The sequence below is a fragment of the Sphaerodactylus townsendi genome, linkage group LG16 (assembly GCF_021028975.2).
Source record: "Sphaerodactylus townsendi isolate TG3544 linkage group LG16, MPM_Stown_v2.3, whole genome shotgun sequence".
Lineage (NCBI taxonomy): Eukaryota > Metazoa > Chordata > Lepidosauria > Squamata > Sphaerodactylidae > Sphaerodactylus > Sphaerodactylus townsendi.
In genome coordinates this window covers 16590598-16602851 of record NC_059440.1, presented here as the reverse complement: position 1 = coordinate 16602851, position 12254 = coordinate 16590598, and the positions used below count along the sequence as shown (strand labels likewise).

The 12254-nt window shown below is 47.3% G+C and overlaps 1 protein-coding gene across 1 annotated transcript; it reads left to right on the top strand.

Moving 5' to 3' along the window:
• The first annotated feature begins 4068 nt into the window (after window positions 1-4068).
• Window positions 4069-10865, top strand: LOC125445522 (kelch-like protein 12). The gene is made up of 4 exons (XM_048518605.1): window positions 4069-4217; window positions 4936-5163; window positions 9427-9558; window positions 9638-10865. Exons 1-4 carry the CDS (start codon window positions 4069-4071, stop codon window positions 10863-10865), a joined length of 1737 nt encoding a protein of 578 aa, XP_048374562.1.
• Window positions 10866-12254: the final 1389 nt, after the last annotated feature.

Here is a 12254-nt window from a genome sequence, read left to right as displayed (position 1 = left end):
CCCTATTGGGCAGGAGGTTGCTTTAGTAACCCTTCTTGGCACTCAGAAAAAATTAGTAACCACTTCTAGAGAAGTGGTGAGAACTGGTTGGATCCCACCTCTGCACATCAGCCATACAATCTAACTTTTCGTACAAGTTCACTTGGAGAAAATGACCTCTTAGGAAGGCAGACTCTATGGCAGTGGTGGCAAACCTATGGCATGGGTGCCAGAGGTGGCACTCAGAGCCCTCTCTGTGGGCACATGCACAGAGTTGGCTGGGCGTGGAGGGGAATCGCCTCCCCATCTAGGCTGGCCTGGGCTGCTGGACTTTGATGTGGTGCACCCCAGCGAGCAGGGGAGGACTCGCTGGCTGGCCTGGTGCCTGTGCTCCAGGTGGCTGCTGCCCAGGGGTTGGGGCAGAGGTGGGCAGAGATGCTAGAGAGGTGCAGAGCGGGACATGTGGGACTTGCTGAGGCTACAGCAGGCTGGCCCCTTGCTCGACGGGTTATTCAGGTTAAATTCGTCGGTTGGCACTTTGGCGAAGAATATGGGGTTTTGAGTTGCAATTTGGGCACTCGGTTCTAAAAGGTTTGCCATCACCGTTCTTACGGCAGTGGTGGCAACCTATGGCATGGGTGCCAGAGGTGGCACCTCAGAGCCCTCTGTGGGCACACATGCACAGAGTTCGCCATGTGGGAGGGGGAATCGCCCTCACTTCATCTAGGGCTGGCCTGGGTCAGCTGGACTTGGATGTGTGTGCACCTCAGCAGCAGGAGGACTCGCTGGCTGGCGCCTGTGCTCCATGAGGTGGCTGCCGCCCAGGGGTTGGGGCAGAGGTGCAGGGCATGCCGAGAGGCAGAGCGGGACATGTGGGACTTGCTGAGGCTGCTACAGGCTGGTCTCTCTGCTCGACGGGTTATTCAGGTTAAATTCGTCGTTGGCACTTCTATGCATGAATAAGTGGGTTTTGAGTTGCAATTTGGGCACTCGGTCTCGAAAAGGTTTGCCATCACTGCTCTATGGCATTATACCCCATTAAAGTCCATCCCTATTAAGAAAGACTTCATGTTTGTTGTTCTAGTTTTCAGATATCCCAAAGATCAAAGAATATCAGCTTTCCAAGGGCTCGAGACATGGAGGACAGCAGCATCCCAACGTTATCTCTGAAGCACCATGTTATACAGGGTCAGGTTGGATCTTCTTGGGGGGAGGTTCCAATGATGTCCCTTTGGAGCAAAAATACTTTATATGGTACTCCTGCCAGAGTCTGAAATGAGAAGGATACATTGGGTGGATTTATGCTGCCGTTCTCTCTGCTCCCACTTTTGCAGTTTCTTGGCAGTGGTGCAAAAACAGTAACGATTTGTCAGGAGGCATCTAATATAGGGGCATCTCCACAGTCAATGCTGCCTATGGATTCAAGGGTGCTCTCTTTACTACTGCTTAGAAAAGTGTTACTCAGACCTTGGGAGAGAAGCAGGGTCAGCCCTGCCTAGTATTTGGACAGCAGGCTCCTCAGAGGCTCCCGGCAGGCCGCTGTGAGGAACACAATGACAGGGGAGAATTCAGTAGTCTAAACCACTGAGGGGAAAAAATGAAGATTTATGGAACGCTCTCGAATAATTCTTTTTGAAATATTATAAAAAATTATAATTTTAAGAAACTAAAATAATGATTAAAACTCGTCATGGTACAAATGTATATAATAGATATGCATTTGGAATAGAAGTAATTATTTTTCTCTTTATCTTATGGAATGTTCTTTAGGTTAAACAACTAGAGGAAATTAGTTAGAAAGAAACTATTTAAATAAATTGTGTAATGTTAAGTTGTCAAGGGCCCCTTCCGCACCCGCAAAATAATGCGTTTTCAAACCACTTTCACAATTGTTTGTATGATATTCAAGACAGCTTCAAAGAGCACTGAAAGCAGTTTGAAAGTGCATTATTTTTGCATGTGCTTAATGTGAGCCGTAAGGATTCCTCAAGACCAAGAAAATAATGGCGCTTCAAACCACTTTCACAATTGTTTGCAAGGGATTTTTTACATTCCAAGTACAGCTCAAAGAGCACTGAAAGCAGCTCTGAAAGTGCATTATTTTGCATGTATGAATGGTTTCAAGGGATTCTTGGGTGAAAAGGGGAATCAGACTAAGTAAGATAGAGTTACATACAATCTCTTCAATAGAGTGAAATTGATTAATGTAAGTTATACTTTAGGCTAGGAGATAACATTCTCTTTTGTGTATCTCTTTTAAAAATTCTACAATGTGATCAATATGAATCTGTATACTTTAACTTACAAAACTTTTTTTAATGTATTGTGTCAATTTCAAAATAAAGTGTTTGGAAATTAAAAAAACACACATCAGCACTAAGGCCTTATGTTATTCTGCGTGCTGAAGCCACAATCTATTCATCTCCCTGAATTCTTTGCCTCAGCGGCATCCTTTCCACTCATATTTTAGTTTAGAAATGCCAGGAACAGAGGACACGATAAAAGGTTTAGAAAATTTCGCAGCATACAGAGAAAGAAGATATGTCCTGAGAAAAATGATGGGTTGTGCATTCAGAACAAGGAAAAGTCCATCACGCAAAGCATAATTAAGGAAATTGCGGCCACAGGACTCTGCATGAGGCACTAGGCAGCTTTAAAAGAAAATTAGAATACATCTGTCAACAGCTGTGGGTTGTGATTACTGAATGGAGCCTCCATGCCCACAGGCAGTTGGCACCCATTGGTAGGGGAGAGGGAGTGGTGAAGAGAGGGTTTGGGTATTTCTGTCCTGCTTTGGTCTCCCCGGAGGAATCTGGATGGTCCCTGAAACAGGATGATGAAGATCAGGGATCCCGCAGTCGATGTTCTATCAGTTTCTTTACCAGCATGGCCAATTGGCCATGCTGACAGAGGCTGATGGGAATTGTAGTTCCTGAACATCTGGAGAGCCGCAGGTTCCCTACCCCTGAACTAGATGGACCTCCGGCATGATGAAACAGGGCTCTGGTGTGCTTATTTGCCATGATACTTGGGAACAGAACCTCCGTATCCAGTAGCAGTCTAGACCAGAGTGCTGAACAGCTAAGTGCGGACGACAGATGAAAGCTTCCCTGTTTCTGGGCTTCCGGAAAGTTTCTAACTGATCTGTGTTGGAAGTAGGGTGCTGACTAGATCATGGCGCTTTATGTCTTCTTATGGTCTCAGTTTTGCCTCAACTGTTCGTTTCCCCACCGACTGTAGGGATCAAACAACTGTATGAGAATGGACAACTCTGTGATGTCGCTTTAGTGGCTGAAGGAAGACAGTTCCCTTGTCACAGGTAAACTGCTTTCCTACCTCTGAAAGAAGGGCTCCAAGAGAGTCTTTAACAGAATGAGCAAGGACATTGATAAAGGTCTTAATAGGGTGTAGCAGGTTATTAATTTTTGGGAAGTATTTCTATCCTATTTTGCAGAGAACACTTCACACTGGCTCAGAAATCCTATAAATCCCCTAGAACAGGGGTAGGGAACCTTTAACACTCAAAGAGCCATTTGGACCCGTTTTCCACGGGAAAAGAAAACACTTGGAGCCGCAAATAATTTTTGACATTTAAAATAAAGATAACACTGTATATATTGGGGGTTTTTTTACCTTTTACTCCGCTCATTCTGAGAAGCACATGGATGTGCCCGTCCTGCTGCCTGCAAGGCGGGCAAGGATGAAGCTGGCAGTCACCTTGCCGTCGCTGGGAAAGCACCTGCCCTGCTTCAACAGGGCGGGCGAGAGGGAAGTTACGTACGGCCCAGCCGCCGTAAGTAATTGCGCCTGCCCTGCTCCGCAGGGCTGGCAAGGATGGGCCGCCGCTCGCCTCGTACGCGGTGCAAGTGGGCAGAAGAATGCATGGCCTCGAGTCAGCAGGTTCCTACCCCTGCCCCAGAACAGGGTAGGGGAACCTTTAACACTCAAAGAGCCATTTGGACCCGTTTTCCACGGAAAAAAAAAACACTTGGAGCCGCAAATAATTTTTGACATTTAAAATAAAGATAACACTGTATATATTGGGGGTTTTTTTACCTTTACCCCGGGCCATTCTGAGAAGCATTGCGGATGCCCGCCCCTGCTGCTGCCTGCGGCAAGGATGAAGTTGGCAGCTCGGCCTTGCCGCCGCTGGGGAAAGCACCTGCCCCAGCTCAACAGGGCGGGCGAGGGAAGAACATACGCATCACCCAGCCTGGCCCTGCTACCTGCAGGGCGTGGTAAGGATGGGGCCGCTGCTCGCCTTCAGGCTGCAGTAAGGGCAGATGATGCCTGAGTCGCGAGGCTCCTACCCTGCCCTAGAAAGATAGCCAAATGGGCCTGTGGTAGTGTGTGGGATTGTGTGGGACTCATTACACGCTGTACTGATACGTTATGGTGCAGATCAGCACCTGGTGTGTTCATGAAGATTTGAAGGGGAAAACAGGTTGCTATGAAGAAAGTTAAAGCCAAAATCTCTTAGATGGCATTATCAGAAATACTGTCTTTTTCACAGGCAGGTCTCAGTGTTAGGGCTGTAAGTGAAACAGAAAGGTTTCTTGGTGCTTGATAGTAAAGCTGTGCAGCTAGAGGGCATAATGTTTGGACTGATTCCTCCAAAGCAGGGTGATGGGCTTGTATGTGCGTGTGCCGTCAAGTCACAGCTGATCTATGGCAACCCCGTATTGTTTTCAAGGCAAGAGATGTTCAAATGTGGTTGGCCATTGCCTGTCTCCCCACTGGTCATGGAAAGTGAATTCAATGTCCCAGCTATCATCTTTCCCCCTCCTCATCCCTGCCCAAAGCAACATGAATGCAGAGAAATCAGGCAAACAGACATCATTTGTGTCTGTTTTGCAGCAGAAACTTGCATGTTTTTCAATGTACAGCCTGTACAATGTACAACCCAATGTACAATGTACAACCCATTTCTGCTCTGACGTTCCCCTTCTTCTGCAGGGTAATCTTGGCCTCAGCCAGCCATTATTTCCAGCGCATGTTCACAAGCTCCTTCAAAGAGTCATGGGAACAGGAAATTGTGCTCAGGGGTCTCTCGCCCTTTTGCCTCCAGACCCTCCTGGATTTCATCTACACAGGAAAACTGGTCTTCACTGCAGAACAGGCCGAAGAACTATTCACGGCAGCTGGCAGACTTCAGCTCATGCCTGCGTTGCAAATCATCAGCAGGTGACTGACCAGTGGTGGGATCCAAACATTTTAGTAACAGGTTCCCATGGTGGTGGGATTCAAACAGTGGCGTAGAACCAATGGGGCTGGGCGGGGCACGACGGGGGCGTGGCCAGGCATTCCAGGAGCGGGGCATTAATAATTTCTCTGTTACTGTAAAAAACTCTTACTGTAAAAAAAAAAGTTCCTAATTTCCACTAGGTATCTTTCTGTCCATAATTTAAACTCATTATAGCAAGTAAGTCCTATCATGGTTCACTGCAGGCCGGAACTCAAGTGCTCGGGCGAGTCAGCAAACGGCTCTTTAGAGCCTGCGGTGCGGCTCCACGCCTCTTCCTGGGCAGCGATTCTCTGCCCTTCCCCAAGAGACTGTCAGCCGCGTCACGCCCCACAGGAGGTGAAAGCGGCCTCCTGCCGCCGCTGCCGCCCTCGAAGAAAGCGCCCGCCACCGCCACCCCCCCCCCCCCCCAGAGAAGAAAGGCCGCCACCCCCCCCCAGAGAAGAAAGCGGCCCGCTACGCCACCGCCCCCCCCCCCCAAGAGAAAAAAAGCGCCTCCGGTGCTGCCGCCCCCCAGGAGAGAGAGAAGAAAGCGGCCTCCTCGGCCACACTTCAGGGGAAGAGAAAGCGGCCTGCGGCGGCTGCCCCCCCCCCAGGGGAAGAGAAGTGGCCTCCTGCGCCGCCGCCCCAAAAGAGAGAAAAAAGCCAGCATCTCCAGTTGTTCGCCCAAAATCCCCCCGAAACAGCCTTTCAGCCTCTGGAGTTGGCAACGCAGGGGATTTGACAGGTCGAAGAAGGAGGGGAAGGAGCCGCAACAGCGGTGAAAGTGAAACCAGCAGCTGGCAACCGCTGCTTCCCTCCCCCAGAGAAAAGCGGCCTGGCAAGCCTCCGTCCGCCCCTGACAGAGGTGAGAGAAGGAAGTGGACTCTGTGGGTGCGGCTCCATGAATTTTCTTTTCTGGGAAAATGGGCCCAAATGGCTCTTTGAGTCTAAAAGGTTCCCGACCCCTGGTCTACTGCCAACAGAAACAACTACTTCTCCTCTAATTGACTGCCTGTCAAATAATACTGAATACTTTCAAATACGTCGCCAATTTTATTTCCACTAGAAATCAAAGAAGGATACTTTCCTGAAAACAAAGGAACTGTACCATATTACTACGACATGTTTTTAAAACAGCCCCAGCAAGGGAGAATTATCCCATTTCGGCAGCTTCACCAGCCAGCCACGCCAGGAAACAACAGGACTTTATGATTTTTGGACCTAATGGAATTTCTAATGGAAAAGCAGACCCAATTAATAACTCCCTCTCGGCACACACAAATAATTAGTAACCCACTCTTGGGAACTGGTGAGAACCTGCTGGATCCCACCTCTGCGACTGACGTTTGGGTTTGGTGCATACAAAGGTGCATCTTTGGCATGTGCACAGTAAGAAAGCTGCTCGTCCAAATTTCCTCCTGGATTTTGAAGCTCCATATTTCTTAGGCGGCACGAGGATTCTTCATTTCCTGTCATTGCAGTCGCCAGTTTGATTACATACTATGGCTGCATCTTTGTAGTAATAATGTGTATGTGTGTAGTATTATGTGATGGCTGCAATGCTCCAACTTAGCACATGGGCATATCAGCCAAAGGTACACAAAAGAATGCATTGACACTGATCATATAGGTAATCCCCGCGTCAATATTTTGCCGTGTTTTATTAGTGTACATATTCAAATCAATAACTTCAGCCTGAGAAAAAACAAATAACGAAAGGAGCCGACAGCCCTGACAGGCAAATTATCCATTTTCCATCAATTAGTTCCACCAAATTAGTTTTACCCGTAGCCTTCCGGGGAGAGTCTAAACCTAATAAATAAATAAATAAATAAATAAATCCGAGTTAAAAATGAGAAACAGAAAAACCATGCAGAGCAAAAGGTTTTGCTAAGAACTGTTGATCAAAGAAGGAAAAGAAGGGGGGAAACATTCCGCATAGATTTAGCACAAGGAGATTGCAGGGCAGCACATTGCTTCTTTGGAATTTGGAGCATTTTAGGTATTAGAGCAGACTGAATTGATAAACCATGAAATATCGTATCGTTATCTCGTAAATAAATACATACATACATACATACATACATACATACATACATACATACATACATAAATGAATGAATGAATCAATCAATCAATCAATCAATCAATCAATGCAACTGTACCCATGAACAAAGAACAATTCCAGCAGGCACAGAAGGGGAATAGGCCCTTAAAGAAGTGCTGTAAGGGTGGAAAATGCTTTAAGGTGAGTCTGGAACCTTACCATACCAGAGCAAATTGAGCAGAATTGCACCTTCCTTTGCTACATTTAGGAAAACATGTAAGACAGAAAGCATTTGATGGAAAGTGAATTTTTCCAGCAGTCCAGCTCTGTGTTTGTTGATTCTGCATATTTTAATTCTTTGTTATGTGTAAAAGTTTTTAAATTGGTTCTATTAGTGGTTAAGAGCAGGTGGACTCTAATCTAGAGAACCGGATTTGATTCCCAACTCCTCCACAGGAGCAGCAGACTGTTTGTGAACCAGGTTTGTTTTCCCACTCCTACACATGAAGCCTGCCAGATGACCTTGGGCTAGTCACAGTTCTCTCCAAATTCTCTCAGCCTCACCTACCTCGCAAGGTGTCTGTTGTGGGAAGAGGAAACTGTAAGCCACTTTGAGACCTTATGGGTGAGAAAAGTGGGGTATAAATCCAAACCCTACTGTTACCCCATATAGAGGGAACAGGATAAGTTACCCAATTCAGATTAGAGAATCAAAGAGACAGACAAAGAAAATGATTTCAAGAAGTTAGTAAGTTTATTAGAGAGGAACAGGTTGCAATAGCACCCTGGGAGGAAAGACTCAACTTCGGCTTTGGGGACCGTCCCTTTTATAGAAAAACATCACATGCTAAGTCATTAAATTCCTATACATCACAGAATTCTTGACACCTTGGCATCATCCCAATGCTCCTGCCTTTACCCTTTAGATGGATGGCAAAACACAGAGTCTGACAGGAGGAATGTACTGACAGAGGCAAGTGTATTCCTAACTAATAATACGTGTCCCCTTTAACTTAGTTCCCTTTCTCCGACCTTGGTTCAGTCAGGAGGATTTACTGGCTGGTGTACCCTTAAAGGCCTCCTTTTGTTATGTGTTAGGGGCTTCTTTTAGGCTATGTTTTACCTATGCCTTTAGAGTCTTTGGTCGCTTAGAGAAAGTGTGGAACATCCATGTTGTCTAGCTCTCCACCATCCAGCTCAAGTGGAGAGTTAGAGTTTTCCCATAATGACTAACTTCAAAATAGCTAGTATAACATAGGAATAAGCATATCATAATTACTGAATATGTGACCGATAAATGCGATTAAATATGATTAAATGTGATTATACTTTCAGTGCTAACACTTCTGTTGTCTCCATATAGAGACAGGATAAAGTTACCCAATTCAGATTAGAAGAATCAAAAGGGCAGACAAAGAAAAAATGATTTCAAGAAGTTAGTAAGTTTATTAGGAGAGGAGCAGGTTGCAATAGCACCCCTGGGAGAAAGACTCAGCAAACTGGGGACCGTCCCTTTTATAGAAAAACATCACATGCTAAGTCATTAAATTCCTATACATCACAGAATTCTTGACACCTTGGCATCATCCCAATGCTCCTGCCTTTACCCTTTAGATGGATGGCAAAACACAGAGTCTGACAGGAGGAATGTACTGACAGAGGCAAGTGTATTCCTAACTAATAATACGTGTCCCCTTTAACTTAGTTCCCTTTCTCCGACCTTGGTTCAGTCAGGAGGATTTACTGGCTGGTGTACCCTTAAAGGCCTCCTTTTGTTATGTGTTAGGGGCTTCTTTTAGGCTATGTTTTACCTATGCCTTTAGAGTCTGCTGAATCAGCAGAAAGTGTAGACATCCATGTTGTCTAGCTCTCCACCATCCAGCTCAAGTGGAGAGTTAGAGTTTTCCCATAATGACTAACTTCAAAATAGCTAGTATAACATAGGAATAAGCATATCATAATTACTGAATATGTGACCGATAAATGCGATTAAATATGATTAAATGTGATTATACTTTCAGTGCTAACACTTCTCTTCTTAATATGTTTTATGTTTAACCATCGCCTTGCCGCTTAGTTGCTGCCCTGTTTGCCACCTTGTGTCCAAGGCGATAAGGCAGGATTGAAAGGTTTTAAGCAAACAAATCAAACGAGACTCCTTTGTTACTTCTTGTAGATTCCTCAAGGAGAGCATTTCCATGGAGAACTGCCTGGAGTTGTACACGCTGGCCTATTCACATAACCACCGGCCTCCTCCATCCGGGCCCAAAGCGTTTGCTCGTTTATCAGCCTTCCGCGTTTGCGAAAGGTAATCTGTCAAGAATGCCTTGCTTTTAGAGCTGCTTTCGACCACCGGACACCCTGATCAGCCTCATCTCTTCGGACAGCCTGACTGTGGAATCGGAGCTGACTGTGTACAGGGCCGTGCGCCGCTGGGTCCGGCATGACCCTGGCGAGCGCCTCCTGAAACTTACAGAACTGATGGCTCACATCCGCCTTCCTCTGATGACCCCAGAGGAGCTTGCTGAGGTCCAGGGTGACATGGAAGGGTTTTGCCAGCCCGTGCAGTTGCCGGGGGAGGAGCTCAGTGAAGAGGAAAGGTTGAAAGCCAGCGGAGGACTGCGGCAGGGCATGTACCATGAAGGCGTGGTGTGCATCGGCCTGCCAAGGTGGAGAGAGATGAATTCGGAGCATGTGGAGCTGGATTCTCACGTCCACTTTTTCGACCTTTCCTCTGAGCAATGGGAGCAGCTGCCCGAGTTGAAATCACTGACTTTCCCTGGGTGCGCCTCCAGGGGCCACAAACTCTACGTGGCTGGTGGCTGGTACTTAGACAATTCCTGCTCGGACAATCTGTTTGTATACGATGCGCTGTGGGGTCGCTGGTCCCAGCTCTCCTCCATGTCTATGGCTCGAGCGGGACATGCGTTCCACTATTGCAACAATAAGCTATACGCCGCTGGTGGTTGGGATAATACGGGGTCCCTCACATCTGCGGAATGTTTTGACTTGGAGCGAGAAGAATGGGTCCCCATCTCCAGCCTGCCTTTCTCCCTGGCCTCCTTCGCCTCCACACTGTTGAAGCGCAAACTGTACCTTATTGGCGGAGAGATGAACTTGGGAGGCCCTGACATGCCAGTCCCATTCCAGGGATTTCTGGTTTATGATCTTGCATCCAAAGCCTGGAACCAGATCCTCAGGACCTTTGAATTCTATGAGGCGAGCGCCGTTGCCTTGGACAACTGGATCTTCATCGTTGGGGGACTGTCTGAAGACAATGCCCACGGAGGGCGCCAATTCACCGGAAGCTGTACCTGCCTGCTTGAAGATGGCACAACGAACCAAGATGTTCACGTTCCCCCTCTGCCCATCTCAATCTCTTATCCAGGTGTCGCTCGCTGGCGGAAGAGGATTTATGTCTTTGGTAGCAACTGTAACGACTGCTGTTCCAGTGGTATTCATTACTGGGAGCCAGGCTTCCTGAGATGGACCCAGTGTGGAGCGAGTTTACCTGATCCCAATTACGGGGCGTTTGGATTTGGTTGTACAGAGCTGAAGGTGCCCAGGAAAAAAATCCTCTCTCTGTTTCAGGCAAGGTCTGCCCCATCTCAGTAGGTGGACAAACCGAGATTGTACGTTACTAGCCTAACACAGTTTGGAATACTCAGTTAATTGCTTTTATTTTATTAAAAAAGCCCAAAATGTGCTATTGGAGAACTGTGGTTCTGTTTGGATCATTCTTCGTTATATTTTTATTCTTGCTTTTCAGCCAAAATTAGCTGACATCAGGGGACATGGTTGGGCCTCTCCTAAGAGCCAGCGTGGTGTAGTGGTTAAGAGCGTGGTGGATTCTAATCTGGAGAACCAGGTTTGATTCCCCACTCCTCCACCTGAGTGGCAGCAGAGGCTTATCTGGTGAACCAGATGTGATCTGTGCTCCTGCATCCCTGCTGTGTGACCTTGGACTAGTCACAGTTCTTTGGAATTATCTCAGCCCCACCTACCTCACAAGGTGTCTGTTGTGGGGAGAGGAAGGGAAAGGAGTTTGTAAGCCACCTTGAGTCTCCTTACAGGAGAGAAAGGTGGGGAATAAATCCAAACTCTTCTTCTAAGGCCCGAAATGAGATTCATTTATTTGCTCTGTTTATACTCTGCCTTTCTCCCCAGTGGGGACCTGATACGGCTTATGCAGTTCTCCTCTTCTCCATTTTATGCACACAACAACCCTGTGAGATAGGTGAGGCTGAAAATGTGGGGCATGCTCAGTTTTCCAGTAAGCTTCCATGGCAGAGTGGGGATTCAAATTTGGGTCACCCAGAGCCTGATCTGACGTGTAACCCTTCCATCCAGCTGGATCTAACATCCATTTCCCAATGGTAGACGGGTCTGGAGTGGAAGAGGTAGAGTCAGCATTGTATAGTAGTTAGGGTGGACTCTAATCTGGAGAACTGGGTTTGATTCCCCGCTCCTCCATAAGTGGCGGACTCTGACCCAGCTCAGCTCGATCTTGCCAGCTCTTTAAAGCTAAGCAGGGTCAGCTTCAGTTAATGTTTAAATTGGAGACCACCAATGAAATACTGGGCCACAACACAGAGGCAAGCAATGGCAAACCACCTTTGAATGTCTCTTGCCTTGAAAACCCCTATAGGGTCACAATGTCAGCTGTGACTTGATTGCAAGAAAAGCTCCGAAAAACCTAAAGGCAATCACCATACCCTATCTCAATGAAACTTATATAGGCTGTTTCTGCACGGCCCTTTTTTTATCGCGGCCTGGGCGCCAAAAAAGGCTCCAGGCCGCCGTTTTCAAGATAGTGGGGCACCGCTACGCTGCTTACCCAGCAGCAGCGGCGACCTGACGCCTCTTCTTCCTCCCCAGAGGCGCGCTGTCGCCTCTAAACAACACCGCACTTTTAAAGGGTTGTTGTTGGGGAGAGGATCGTCTTTCCGCGCGGGCGCCGGTGCGCGTAACCGGCTGGCCACCGGGAAGATACGCTGTTTCTCC